The sequence below is a fragment of the Microtus pennsylvanicus genome, chromosome X, assembly GCF_037038515.1.
Source record: "Microtus pennsylvanicus isolate mMicPen1 chromosome X, mMicPen1.hap1, whole genome shotgun sequence".
Classification (NCBI taxonomy): Eukaryota; Metazoa; Chordata; class Mammalia; order Rodentia; family Cricetidae; genus Microtus; species Microtus pennsylvanicus.
This window is the reverse complement of record NC_134601.1, coordinates 102,771,668-102,787,976: the sequence shown is the minus strand read 5'-3', so window position 1 is coordinate 102,787,976 and position 16,309 is coordinate 102,771,668. Positions and strand designations below refer to the sequence as shown.

General features: G+C 32.6%; 1 protein-coding gene across 8 annotated transcripts in view; it reads left to right on the top strand.

Moving 5' to 3' along the window:
- The window catches only part of Dmd (dystrophin), a 2,313,977-nt gene that overhangs the window by 851,595 nt on the left and 1,446,073 nt on the right, over positions 1–16,309 (top strand). For all 8 annotated transcript variants that reach the window (XM_075957213.1, XM_075957212.1, XM_075957218.1 and 5 more), the window contains exon 12: positions 6,042–6,192. In XM_075957213.1, the coding sequence (XP_075813328.1) occupies positions 6,042–6,192 (151 nt within the window). The remainder of the gene's footprint in view (positions 1–6,041; positions 6,193–16,309) is intronic.

Sequence of the window (16,309 nt, the reverse complement as noted above, 5' to 3'; positions counted from 1 at the left end):
AAAGAAAATATATAGACTTGATAAATCCTGGAGTAGTTCAATTCAAAATTGCGAAGATCAAGCATTTATGAAGGCAGCTTCTGTGGGAATTTCCTGAAGTTCATGATTATCTTCCTATATATGGTTCTTTCTTTTCCATATATAGTTCTTAGGAAAGAAATACAGCCAGTAAAATGATGTAACATATTCTGAATTTATAGATTAGAAAAGACCCACCAGTGATGTTCAATTGTTATGTCTTACATGTGAGACATCACCCCATAGTTTAAGCTGACAACAAAACCTAAAGACACTGAATTTTTTTGATTGCATGCTTTGCTTTCAAATGAATGCCATTTAGTGACTGAAATCATACTAATGAAATTGAAATTTTATTTACTTACTAACAAATGATACCTTGAAAATCTTAGCAAAATAGTTGAACTGGGTAGATTATATTGTCTTAATTTTAGCTAAACATTTCCTTGCATGCAACTAGAAGCTCCTAGAATACTTTCTTATGCTTAAAGTATAGTTAAGTTACCCATTTGTCAGTTATTCCCTTCATTGTCTATTAGGAAATTTATCAAATGAGATGTTTCACTTTGGATTTTATTCATATTATCATAAAGTTGAACTAGGATAATTCATGTCATTAATGATTCAGGATACAAAGATATTGATTAGAAGTCTGACAAAATTTTTCAAGCATGGTTCAACCTTACACTTTAACAGTGCAATCAGAATTTGTGATGTCTCCAGCCAGAGACTCAAATGAACAACCAGCACTAAAAAGAGCCTTCTTGTTCTCAGGGTAGTCATTTACACCCTTTAGACTTCAACCACTGGAACCCACAAATGGCCATGTTTGAAAGACTAAAATCACTGTTGGGTATAAGAACTAATATAAACCACATGCATGGAGACAGGTGATTTATGAAACCTCATATTTATTTATGTTTATCTACCTATAAACTTCTTATACTATAGAAGACAACATTTACAAAATAGGAAGTTTAACTACTTACCATTTGACTTTGAAATATACTTATACCTTGAACAGCAAATTATATGAACCATATGTCTAACAATAGAAGTATTCTTGAAATCAATCTTATTGATGCATGTCATTATACTAGCCATATTAGCAGTGAAACAAAGTATTTCAGGCAGTAGCCACATGTGGAACTTCAACATATATAAATTAATAAATATAATATACCACATAAACAGACTGAAAGACAAAAATCAAGCAATAATATCACTAGATTCAGAAAAGACTTCAACTAGGTTGAACATCCCATCATGATAAAGTCTTAGAGAGATTAGGGATATACCTCACCATAATAAAGGCAATTTATAGTCTGTGTTTAATGACCTAAAGGGTTGAATGGTGTTTGCACCAATGAAAACTATTGAATTCTTAACAGACTTTCAATATTGTCAGGATCATGTTTTGGCCTTCATAAATTTATCATATTTCTAATATATTCTTAGATATATATGCTCAATCATTTTGTGAATTAAATGACAACTTGAAAAAAAATGAAAGTGAGGGTAATGAAAACTCTTTTCTGTGAGTGATAGATTTTCACTTTGTAAATTTGACAGTTTTTTCAAATATATCCCTATCTTTAGAATGTTACTTGAAAATATTAAAACATCTCATTACAATTATGCCTTTGTTTGGTCCATATTGTAATTTCCATGGGCAAAAGATTCAAATATTAACAATTTTATATTGTTCAAATTAATAAAATGTTTTCCTTATAATAGAGTGAAACGATTCAAGGTTAAGAGCACAGAATTAGGTCATAGTATACACTGCTGTATTTTGAAAAAAAGTCACTTAAAGCAAGGGCCTTTGGGGTCTTTGTACTCATCCAGAGTTTAAGAAATTGTTAAGTAATTTCTCTAGACCTCACTTTAAAAGGAGTTGCATTGATTTTCAGTAAGAAAGAATCTTACCTGTATCCTTGTACAGAGTCTAATTTATGAGATGACAATACTGGTTTCACCTAGAGAAGCTTTTTATATTTCAAGCTCAAACTTGTGATATTTTCTTTTTTATTTATTCTTCTCTCATATATTACCTCCCAACTGCAGCTTTCTCTCCTTTCTCTCCTCCCACCCTCCTATATCCCCTCTCTCCAAGATCCACTTCTCCTTTCCCTTTAGAGAAGGGGAGCCTTTCAGGGATATCAACCAGACATGGAATAACAAGACTATATACATCCCGTAATATTAAAACTCAATGAGGCAACTCAGTAAAAAAAAAGAAAAGTGTCCGAAAAGCAGGCAAAAGAGTCAAAGACAGCCCTTATTCCTACTGTTAGGAGTCCCACAAAACAGCTAGCTACACAGTCATAAGAGATGTGTAGAGGACCTAGGTCAGATACATACAGGCTCCCTGATGGCTTGTTCAGTCTCTGATCCCCTATGGGACCTGGTTAGTTGATTCTGTGGGTCACTTGCTTGTGGTGTCCTTGACTCCTATAAACTTTTCTTGCCCTCTTCTGCATGATTCCCTAAACACTACCTAATCAAACCTGTGAATTCAAAGCAGTATTTTTTAGGTGGTGTGTGTGTGTGTGTGTGTGTGTGTGTGTGTGTGTGTATTTGAGAACTCATACTGAAGATCATGGGTCAGCTAACACAAATGTCTGGCTGCAGGAGTGATAAAAATTGCATAAAGGAATGATGGGAGTTGGGTATGAAGAAGAAAAGGTATAATGCAGTAACTGACGAATTAGAGAATTTGGGGTTGGTATGTGAAATGTAATTAAGATTTAAATTGAAAGATTTGTGCCATATGGGTAGGCAAGTTTGGTGTTCTCAACATGGTTAGATATTATCAAAGAGTGGTTATGTCTTAAGTTTACATATGTTATCTAATTATTTTTAACTATTGGCAATAATTGGATTTATTTCCTATTTATGAGGCATATATATATATAAACTAGTATTGTCAATATCTAGCCAAGACATGTGGTAAAGAACAAAAACAGTACATGGTTAGTTAATACAAGTTACTCAGAACATTTTCTATTATGGGATATATTATTCGATGGTTTTATATATGTCTAGGCATTATCTCACCATAACCTTTGCTTGCTTGTGTTTTAGATTTATTATAAGGTTAATTTCCAGTTCATGTCACATGAAATTTCTATCTTATGGAGCTTAGGTCAGAACTCACTTTTAGGCCATTTATGTTTACTTGGCTCTGTGGCTTGAGATAAGGATAGGGTAAAAATTGAATAGTCATATCAAAATAAATTCACAGAACCTCCTGTGCATTTCCTGATGCTTTTTGGAGAGCTTTTATGAGTTGTGTCACAGATCGAAGTTATCTAGAACGTTAATCTAGATAATTAATCTAGAACATTACTTCCTCAAAGAACCATCTTTTGTTGCATTTATTCTTTGAATTGTTTGTGTTTGCTTATTTCAATTGTATAGATTTCATCCTTGAGCTTGATTATGTCTTGTCATTGCAATCCTTTTGAGCATGATTTCTTCCTTTTGTTCAGGAGATAGCAGGTGTGATATTAAGTTGCTAATATAAGTTCTCTCCATTTTTTTACTTACGTAGGCACTTAATCCTATGAATTTGCCTCTTAGAATGTATCTTCACTGTGTTCCATAAGTTTGTGTGTCTTATATTTCATTTTCATTTAATTCTAGAAAACCATTGATTTCTTTCTTTACCCGTGATGATTGTCTTCTCTTATTTTAATTGTTACTTATGTACTTATCTAATTATATTTAAGCTACCTTTTATTAATTACTATCACATAGTTTTCTGCCTAGATATGAAACTCAGTAAGTACTTGATGAATGAGATATATGTGTATAGATGAAAATAATTAAACATTTTTTAATGCAATTCTTTCTTGCCTAACAATGATGCATTACTAAAACTTTTATTTAAATGAAAGTAGTAATTTGAGATGCTCTTCTTTTGTTCAAATTGTGAGATCTTTAATCTAACCCGACAAACTAAATAGAAAAATTCAAGGAAAGATACTGAGGACCATTATCATAAAATCATTTTATCTGTCATTTCTCAAAAAGACTACAAGAAAGGGAAAGACTTATATTTTATTCTTTTCAGTACTAAGGTGGTATTTATTGTCTAAGATGTTTAACAAAGTTTACTTTTATTTTTACTGAAATTTATGTCTTATCTCTGTTGCCCATAAAACAAAAATATGTTTTTGTCTAATGAATAAGAGTTGATCCTCATAGATTTCAGACTTCAGTGTAAATGGATAAATACAGCCCTGAAATGCTAGAGGTCAATACATTGTGTAAACTGAATTATTTTTAAAACCCAGTGATATGTATATTTTGTGTTTATAGATAAAAATTTCTGGTAAGGACTTCATTAAACCAAAAAACTAAATAACTAACTCAAGTTAGTATTAGCATATTATTGTTTCTAAAACTACTTTAAACATAGATTTTGTAAAAAAATGTTTATTTTAAATACATACATTTGAGCTGCAATTTTTTTTTCTGAATTATTGGATGAAATTGTGTCAACATGTGTTTTCACCTTCTCCGCACAGCTTTCTAGTTATGATCAAGGCAGTAATTTATGTCTCTCAAGCTAGAAATTGAAGTGAAAATGTCTAAGACATGATTGTAGGGTAAAATGTAGGCAGTAAACGAATGCCTTTTGACTATAAATGCACTACTTAGTCTATTATTTAATGTGTCTTTGAAGGAAAACACTCATTTGTGTATATTTAGGCATAATAAAATATTAAAAAATTTAGTGGTTCAATATCACTGTTAATTTCACAAATCTATACTACAGATTCTATATCAAATGATATACCTAAATTACTCTATAGGCTATATTCTGCTAGAACCACAAGTTTCTCATAGGAGTCTACCCTTTAGTGTTATTTTTACGTGATATTTAACTGTTTAATAGTTTACCCTGTCCTATTGTGGAGTGAAAATCCAGGGCAAAAAACACTTCAGTTTCTTTCAGATGAAACTTAAAAACCAGTTCATTATTAATTCTGTCAAATTATGATGGTTGGAAAAAAATAAAAATAAATATTTTGATTGAAAACATGACCTACACTTTATTAGAAGTATGGGGTAAAATTTATCAGTGGTTACTAAGTTATAGTTACATAGGAGAAATGATTTCTGGTGTGCTATTATATACCCATATGACAACAGATTACAGTAACATACTATTCATTTAAAAGTGTTAGAATAAAGGAATTTAAGAGGTTTGCCATTTAAAACATAAAACCGTATGAGGAGATAAAAAATATACAACCATTTTATGCATTATGCAATTACATATACGTTGAAGCAGCAGATGCTATCTCATAACTATGCATTATGTGTGTTTATTTGTATTTCACAAATTAAAAAAGAAAATGGGTTGTAATATTTACTGTATATTCTAAATAACAGGAATATCAAACATGATATGCATTAACTTACTTAAGTTTCTGCTTTACTTTAAAATTTTATCATTAATATTAATTTTTGTTATGATTATTAGTGTGTGTTTGTGTATGCAGGCATGAATATGTATATCTGTGTGTGTGGATATGTATATAACGTCATATATTTTGTGTTCAGACAACAGCCTTATTGAGTTGGTTTTCTCCTTCAAAATTTCAGTGAATTCTGGAGATTGAATATGGTTCACCATGATAGCAGGGCAAGTGCCTCTACTCACTCAGCTACATTGCTATCACAGTTTGTTTTATTTAGTGTGCTATCATTTTGTTAGCTAAATGAAATTTTATTGAAACTGATATTTATATGTATACATACATACATATATACATACATGCATTTGTACACACACACATATATGCATACACTCATATCTTAAGGAACAAAATAGCTGCACTGTAACCAGAAGAAATAATAGCTTTAGAAATTTTCCTCCTGTAGTTTTCAATACACTAAGATGTAAAAATTTAAATAGGCCATTAGTTATGTCTGTTTTATGTTGATGTGTCTTTTAAAAATAAACAGCTTTAGTAGAGATCATAATAGTTATTATTTTATTTTTTTAGTTTACACAAAGTTCTAATGGATCTCCAGAACCAGAAATTAAAAGAGCTGGATGACTGGCTAACAAAAACAGAAGTGAGAACAAAGAAAATGGAGGAAGAGCCCTTTGGACCTGATCTTGAAGACCTAAAATGCCAAGTACAACAACATAAGGTTTGTAGATGTTATGCTATTTGCTTTCTGGTCTATAAAATGCTATATGTGTATATAAATACATACATACATACATACATACATACATACATACATACATATATATGACATTTTTTGGTGGGACAGAAAGCTTCTAGTCAATAATTTAAATTGACATATAATGTTTCATTCATTTTTGCACTTGCACTGTTTTTACTAATTCATCTCCAAGATATGGGTTTTATCAATGTGATTTTAAAAGGTGGGAGTTTAAGAGTTGATTATGCCTTATAAATAGTTCCCACATAATGTAAGATATTTGACTAATATTGTCATAAAATATGAATAGATTGTCCATTACTGGAAAATATGCCATTTCCAATGAGCATGAAATTGCTTTATGAAAATAATCTAGAAGCAAAAAACCAAATGATTATATGCAAGTTGATTATGCAACATGTTATATCGCAAGCATATTCATGTACAATGCATAGGTAAAATAGAAAAAAATAAGCCCACTGGCTCAGGGTAAAGACAATTCTAAATTTTAACCATTTACATACACCTTGGCAGATTCGTGTTTACAGACTTAAAACACCAGAAAGACACATGGTATTTTAAATTTAAAGTACAAAATGAAATCATTTGTGTTAGACTTCCATGCCTTATTTTTTTTTTAGGTAAGTTAGTTCAAATAAATCGATAATTGAAATAATCATTGATTCATTTTATAAAGTATAAACCAAAAAAATGAAAAAAAATTCCTTTCAACAGCAAAGTAAATCATTAACTTTTCTCTTTTTGCATTGCTACGTTTCCTACCATATATAATACATAGAATATTTAACTTTCAGTGAACAGCCCGAAATCATTGAACTATCTCGATTTGTTGTGGTTGTTGTTTTAGACTGTTTTCCTTTTATTAAAGGTAAATTGTTTTTCAGGTAATATATCTTGATTACTGTTTCCTCCCACTCTACTCCTCCCAGTTCATCCCCACTTCCCTTAGCATCTGGATGCACTACTTTCTGTTTCTCATAAGAAAACGAACAGGTCTATTTTCTTTTACATTATTATTCAAAACTAGTATCAACCTCATAGAATGACATAGATCACACAGGTACTGCACCACAGAGCCACATCCAAACCCCCAAATTTCTGTTTCTTATGGATGATACAGATAGGAAAATTCATGAAATGGCATTCGTGTTGTTAATAAAGATTGAAATTCTGATCTGATTAGAGAGTGCATATTCCTTAACTGAAAAACAATATCAAATATTTGAAAATCTTGTAAGTTCACTGAGAATGTTTTAGACACACATGTACAATTTGCGAGCACACGCTTTGAGATCTTCATTCCAGCACCACTTCATTCTAAGGTTTATTAGAAGCTCCATCAATATAAAATGCAATCAAGATCAACAATTTCGGCGAAACTTCCAATTAGCAATTGAAAGGATATTGGCTGTTAGTATTAAATTCAGCCAAATGGTCAATTCAGACTGCTGTGAATATTTTAGTTGATTGCAAATCTTGAAAAAAAAATGGCAAAACAAAACAAAAAAAAAACCTTCCTATTCAATCTTTCTAGAAGTTCCTTTGAAGAGAGCATACTGTCAGAGAAGTGGAGTGTTTTAGTCATGCTAATAAGGAATTTTATCTTAAATTAGTAGGGATACTGTTGAGGAGGAAGTGTGTTCTCTGTGTTGGAGATTACATTAATTGGAGAGGAATTTCCTTTTTGAAGGGAATTTCCATCAAAAGGAAAAATTATCACTAAAGAATTGTATCCCACAGCAGTCAGGCTGACATGGAGTCTCATTTACTCAGCTAGGTTACCAAATCTTTCCACACCTAGATATTTGAACATTGCTTCATTGCCAGCCTCAACAATTGTTCTCACAGGTCATTAAAATATGAACCTTTAAATGTAATGCGCACTATGCTGTGCTCAGACTCCAGTGGATGTTCTGTGCTAAATGCTAATTAATACAAACCAAATAACCTATTAGAAGGTCAGTCACCTATCTTTTACTGGAAATTAATTTCAAACATTTGGGTTGCCAAGATTGTGAAATATCCTTATCTGATGACCTTTAAAAATGATCTAGACATTCATGTAACAGAGAAGGTTTTGGTGTAATCCTGCCAAAGGAACTGACCTTTCATTTCATTCCACTGCATCCCAATAGCTCTGAACAAACACTCATTAAAGCTTCTCAGTGCAGTGAGGAATACAGAGACCAACTGTCTCTGAAATCCTTCTCAAGCATCTCACAGTCCAGTATGACCAAATAGAGACAGAAAACAAGGAACCATACATGAGGCAGAATGAAGTAGGTGAGCCTTTTGAATAAAGGAAATGAGGTTGGGAAGAGTAAGGTATGTTCGATCTGGATCATGTGTTAAAGTTCTACATCAGCAGAGCTAGAAGATTCCTGTTTCAGGAATGTGTGGAGTATTATACATGACACCCAGACAGGTTCAGTTTTTCTATTGCTCATACGGAAACATTCTGGCTCTGAAATCAAAGTAAAATGATTAACAATTTAGGAAAAAAAAACCCTTCATTTTGTCTCGTAAGAGGAAATGATATCACAGGAAAGTGGGAGGCAAAACTACATCTTACAAGTCTATTTTAGCAAGGATGCACAGCCTGAAAAATCTATGAACGGGGTGTAAGAAACATTTTGGAGCTCAACAGCTGAGCCAAACAGGCCTAGAATTAGAGAATGAGAAAAGAGCTTTAAATAACAGATTTTGAGACTAGGCAATTGGAAGACCAGAGTTGGAAATAAGAAAGTATGCGATACACGCACACACACACACAAAGAGAGAGACAGAGAGAGAGACAGAGAGAGAGAGAGACAGAGAGAGAGAGAGACAGAGAGAGAGAGAGACAGAGAGAGAGAGAGAGAGAGAGAGAGAGAGAGAGAGAGAGAGAGAGAGAGAGAGAGAGAGAGAGAATTTGGGAGAAGGATGAGTAAGTCAGATAAGCCTTAAGAATGTCTTACAATCAAATATTGCTTCTAGTGCTCAGCAAGCTTTCTCACAACCTAAGGATGATTTAAATTATATGTTCTTAGTGCTGTGAAGTTCCACTGGAATTCCTATCCTTTGCCCCTGTAAATGCTTAATGAAAGTGTGATGCCTATGTAAGTAAAGATAAATCATACACTCAGGACAAAAATGTGATATAACCAGGGAACCAAAGCTCATCTGTGTTTCTGCAATGCCTAGTGGACTGCTTAAGAAAAAATTGCTCAGGGAATGTTTGATCAGAACACATGTTTCAGTAATTCTAAGTATTTCATTACATAAACTGTCCTCATCATTGATACCTTCCTGACAGAGGCAAAAAATTCACAACTGAAATAGGCAATAAAATCATGTGTATCTTCGACGAAAAACTCATAAAGATAAGTAAGAAACATTTCTATAAAGTGACTTACATGGATTTCTATCTTGTTTCTTGTCTTTGTTTTTATTCTTTGTCCCCATCCCAGTTTGATTTTCTTATGCAAATACCTTCATCAATATTTACTGTAGAATCATTTTTTCTTAGAAATATGGTCGTCACATAAATATGCATGACTTAAAGTAAAAGAAACATTATCACTTTCATGCATTCTACATAATTGCATGTTTATAAGACTAAGCTTTCCATCACCATTTTAAGTAGTAGATTTCGAGGACAGCTGTAGTCTATATAATGTCTATGATTAGTGTAACAATAATAATAATATGCATGCTTTTATGTATTCCAGTTTATGCTCTCCTAACAACTGTCATAGAATCTTTCTAGTATGGATTATATAATTATTGATTCATATTTTAATCATGTGTTCTATAATTTCAGCACACTGAGAACATTTAGTAATTAAAGGTTCGAACTATGATTAACAAGGATATCAGGATTAAGTAATTATACTCTTTCCATTGTGTTTGGCCTATTAATAGGATGCTTATTTGTACATATTCAATAATAAAATGGACATTTTGTATCCCCTCCTAGCATCACTAAACACTGTGCTGGCTAATTCTGGTGTATTATCTCATTTAACTCCGGTAGTAAATTTATGCTAGGGGGGTTTTGACATATAAACAAATCTTTATTGAGGGATTGTTCAAAGAAACATCTCCAGCAGCTGGTAGGTTCCAGGTTTCTTTTTTCCTCACAGGCTGTTTGAATTCATAAACTAAAGAGATATCCCTGCCCATGCATCAAATATGTTTCTGAATGACACATTTACAAAGACTCCTGTTGTTAACCTTCATCTTTCTGCATTCAAACAAAAAAGCTTTCCCTCTGTTCTGGGGTTTCATTAAATCATGATTCCATCTGTGAACCTATAGTTTAAAGACCAGTGCTCTAGCAGTATTGTTAAATTTTAGATGTTAATGATAGAGACAGAATATGTAGATACCTGCAAACTTAGGGAACTGCAATGGAAAATCATGCTAGTGATAGCTATTTATGGAATGTTCAGAATCAAACTTTTAAGGCAGAAATATATTTCTATTCACACTGTAGCCTTTTCTGTAAATTAGACCTAAAGAGACATGCAAAGTAACAGCAAAGGAGGAAATAGGATCATAATGTTAATTGTATTACTGTCTGAGAAGGGGAATAAGAAATAGATTGATTTAACTGAGATTAATTTTATACAGTATATATGAATGCATGTATTAATTGATTATAGGGGCAGAGGGAATGGCAAGAAAATTAAGGGATTCTTTTCAGTGATTATGATTTTTTATGAAATACCTTTTGGTGATAATTTTTCAGCAAGAAATCATTACATCTGTTAACTTAAAATTGTATTTTTATTTGAAATTATATTTTATTTATTTATTAAAAATTCACTCATTTGTATGATGCACTCTGATCATAACCATCAATCACTGCCTCCTTCCAAATCCTTATAGTGTTCCCACCACTACATCTTCCCAACTTCACGTCTCCTCTCCCTGGTTTTCTTATAAATAACCCCCTGAGTTTAACTAATGCTTGTCCCATGTGATTAGGGTCATCAATTGGGACACGTTCGACCTAGCAGTGGTCACATTCCTCAGCGGCCATTAATTATCAGTGGTTCCTCCATCAAGAGCTGGATCTCAAGGGTGCCTCCCCTATCTTTACAGAAGTTTTGACTGGCTTGTTCAGGTCTTGTGCAACTAACCATAGTATCTGTGGGTTTCTGTACCTTGTCAGTATTTCATAACTCTCCTTCCCACCTGCTGGCGGTTACATTCCTTCTGTACTCCCACCCTTTTGCAAGATGTTCCCTGGGCCTTGGATGATGGCTGGTAGAAAGAGATGAGTCATCCACAGCTGAGCACTCATACTTACTTATACATTATTCTTTATCCAATTATGAGTCTAGGACTTCTATTACTCCTGTATAAATCATGGGCAAACTTAATGATGATTTTAGGAGGCTGCAGTATGGGTAGCAGATAAGAGCTCTTACCTGTCTATCACACAAAGATCAGAGTTCATATTTCAGCACAAAAGTCAAGTGACTCACAAAGGCCCAGAACTCTGGCTCCAGGGTATCATCTACACCCTCTTTTGGCCTCTGTGTGTACCTGACCTAAACGCACATGCATCTATACTCACACCAATACACACGTGTACACACACCCCCAAACACCCATAACCTCACACCAAGGCATGTGTACACACAAATACTGAAAGGAAATGTTTTTAAATGTTTAAGGATTTTGATCAATCGTATATTTCTTCAGACCCTAAGCTTTGCTGTGACTTCAGACTGTCATAACACAATTTTTCTAGGAGCACATTTATTGGACAATGAAAAGCATAGTGGGTTAAATGAGAGAGATTTGGGGAGTCAGGTTCCTGTGGCTTGTATTAATAGCTTTCTTCCAATTATGCCTAATTATGAGGGTTCAGAGGTAAATAGCTGTTAATATTTATTTAATCATACCCGAGTCTGTCTCAGAACCACACTAGGTAGTCATATATCTTTTATCACTAATTAGAAAGTTGAGGCTTAGTTTAGCAAGGGCTACAGGGATCAAACATAGGAACTCTAACTTCTGACACAGAATCGTTGACAGCTTTTGGTTAATGTTCTCCATACTGTGCTATCTTCCACTGACAATCTAAAATATGCATAAGTAGAGTAATTCTATTATTAAAATGGTTTTTCTTAATAATAGAATTCACTTTGAGCTATTGAAAATTGGTGTTTCTGTGGTCTTTCAAATTTGCACACAGAAGTTGTCCTTTAGATGTCTTCTCCAACTTGGTAGCCCCCCAAGGTTTGGCAGAAACAAAAACATTCCCTCGTAGCCAAAAGGTAAAAATAATGGAGTTTGATATAAAAGTATTAAGCCCCAGGTAAAGAAATGAGAACCAAATACAGGCTTTTCTAGAAGGACCTGCTAGGGAAGCTTATTTAAAATATTCAGCAAATGTACAACAATTTCTGTGCCCTAAATAGATCCACACAGGGAGATGGACAATACTTTGGGCAGTCAGGCTTAGCAAAGTGAATATTTGATTGAAACTAAAATTGGAAATCATTACCAGATCATTTAACTCAGGGTACCTAGGGATAGGGAAGCTAGTCCAACGTATAGTTTATGAAAACGGGGAATTAGTAGTGGCTAGAAGAGAAAGAAGAACAAAAATAAATGGCCCATTTCTTCATCATTTTCAGTAAAAGCATGAAATGCTATGATTTGAATTTTAAGCAAATATGGGTTCAGAATGTTAAATTAGTTAATTAATCATAAACATTATGGACATTTTATTATGTGGTTTATATAATAAAAAATACTTACCTAGGTGTGAGCCTAATCCCTGTTCCTAGGAATTATCTGGGCTTGTAAGATTATTTGCAATTAATATGTTTGGTAAATAGGATGCATTCAATAGTGTTGTCTTCTTTGCATATTTATTCAGTTAAAATTCTATAAACGTTTTAAAAATAATATTTATAATTAACCATATCTTAATGGTTTGGAGGTAAGAAGCTCCTATTCTTAGAATCTATTCAGAAGACATTATACATGTTGTTTTTTTAGTGGGTATATGTGTTTGTATTTGTGTCTACTTTCTGGGAATGCTGCCAACTCTCTAATGACTATAGTAGGAGGATTGAAAGGAAGTGCACACAATAGTAGCCACTGCATGGCTGAATCCAGGAACACTGAATTTGTGTTATGACCAAAGGACCAGTGCAAAATTCTTTAACAAGCAGAACATCACACCTTGTTTTAGTTTCTAATACGGGTTGATCTTTACATCTAAGTGCAAGGTCAAAGCTTCTCTAACATTATATACTTCCTTGTGTTAATTACTTAAACATGGTCTCATATCTAAATTGAGAATTAATAACACTAAAGTTGTTTTTCCTAATGATTGTTCCCAAGCTGTTTGGTCTGGTGAGAACAAAAATGTTTTCCTCATTGGTGACATATGAAGGAAGTATAGAAAAATCGTATTTTAATCATGATATTGAGATCCAGTACTGAGAGGTTAAAATTTGGTAAAGCCATTTGATTAGAGCATTATTTAGAAAAAAAAGAGAATTAGCCCAGAAGGTATAACAAAACTTCAGTTTATCAAATCTAAAGGTTTTTAATGTATTTCACTGTTGCCCTTTTCTCTTGTCACAAGTAAGAAAAGATTGCTATTTGACATTAGAGAACAAATATCACTGACATTTGTATCTAATAATGGTATAGAAATTTAATTAGGAGCATGACAGATTATTAACCTGGCAATTCTGACAAAAGCATCACTTTAATAAAAATCAAAGCAACGAATGGATCATAAAATAGCCAGCCCATATACATGTAAATTATAAACTTTTGATAACAAATACTACTTTTATAATTCCATGAGAAGCTTTGAATAGTCAAGCTTCAATGTGTTCCTCTGGGAACATATTTGTATTTGGAAATAAATTGGCTCATGTTTCAGGCTTAATGACACAACAACACTAATCTTCTGTTGTATAAATATAACTATGAGAAATTCAATTCCATAACAAGTCAATATTTAACTGAAATTTTAATTAAAATATTTTAAATGAAAGTTGGTAGTCTTAAAAATACACGATATCACACAGGAAACAAAGCAAGCATTTTATTTTACCTTCAAACGTAAGTAAGATGGCAATCATACAGTTTGTATTTAACATTTTACTATTACAAAAAATAACTTTCAAAAGTAGATCCCAGACATCAGATGTTTTATAACATCTTCTTTATTGGGAATAAATAATATTGGAAAGCATTAATACTGTGATAATCATTCTTAATAATTTTGGGTGTAGAACATTCAGAATAAGGAATTTTACAAGGTTTACTATTTTTTGCAGTTACTGAATTTGTTCAGAAAAGTTTGCTTAACATTAGCAATTTAAGCCAGAGATATTATAATATTAGAAAGTCACAGAAGAGAAGTTACCAGACATAAGATTAAGTCATACATGGAGCTTAATCCAGTGCTATGTGCTCAGCAAGCCAGTATGGAGAGTCTCTAACATGTTTCTTCGAATCGCTCTGGTCATTTCAATGGTACTTTCACTTTAAATTTATCAGATCACCATTGGTTTCAGTAATACCTTGTATTAAGATTTCTTTCAAAAGAATAAAATGTACATTATTTATAAAAATGGCAAAAAATCCAAATATCTAATTTTAGAACAAATACACAATAGGAAATCAGTTTAATACTAGAAAAATCAGTAGTATATTCATCCCATGTACTTTATAAAGATTTTCTCTGTGGAAGTATTTCATAAATCAAACAATGATTTCTATGTATTCCTTTACTATAGTATTGAAGCAGTGATTGTAATTTATGTGTAAAACAGTATTCAGACTGACATTATTTCTGAGTATACCATTACTTTTGATTACATGATTATATATATATGTATATAATTATATATAATATATTACACATATATATAATTTCATGAGGAAATATAGGAAAAATCATTTTCTAAAGTTCTAGAAGCCAGATTATAATAGTATTGTCTTAATTGTTCTATTTCTTCCTCTCTGACAAGCTGAAAGTCTTAGCTTATGTAACTCAAAGAAAGAAGTGGGTGGGGAGGAGGGATACTTGACATCACTTTCAAGGACAACTTTGAATGCTAATGTTTCCATTTCAGTCTCTTAGGAGAAAGAGTTTTATTAACCAGTGTAAGCTTTAGAATGTCAAATCCATTATGAGCAGTATACATATCACACACAAAATAGGAACATAGGCATTTCATCATAAATTTTTCACTTGAAATAAACAGCATGAAAATTTAGAATGAATTAAAAGTGATCTCACAGCAATCTCCAATATTGAGGCTTGATGAATAAAAGTCCTATTATTAACGTGTTGATGCATTTAAAATCATCCATCCTAACAAGTTTCTCTATACGCTTTTATAACATTTTAATAACTAAGAAGTAGTCTGATCGGTCCCAAACATTATTGTTTTCTATGTACATACAGTAGGATTGTCAGAAAATAAAAGACCATACCCCCAAACTATCTTACCATTTTTCTATTACATAACAAAACACTTTGAGAAACTTGTTATCTGGAAGTTTTGAATACCAATTAGAGCAAATCCACATTATAGTGTACTATATTGAGAATTTGGGGGGCTGCAGCTTCAGGTAAGGATGATGTTATGGACAAATTTTTGTAAATCTTTATTTCTTGAAACATGTAGTAAGAAATTGACAGAAATGAGTAAGAAAATATTTGAAGTAGGGAAAACTAGTAAGGAAATACCTCTTCAGATAGAAGATAATCGTGGGATGTGAGATGCTGTGAAAATGAATACTGAATTTGACAGCCTTTGCAAGAATACTATGATGTGATAGTAGGCAGTGAAGGTCAGGTTCACTAAGCACAGAGAATCATTGTGAAAATAAAATATTTTTCAATGAAGGTGAACATATTTAAAAGAACCTTCCGACTATTGGGTCAAGAGAGATTACTTTCTTTCTATGGTACTAGGAAATTTTATTAAAGTAGAATACCTAGGGTGCTGGAAAACAGATAATTAAAACAAAGTCCTTGAAAAGGCGGAGAGTGTGTGAGAAGAAGTGCGCTCTAACTGGACCCTCACAATGCGACCTGCCA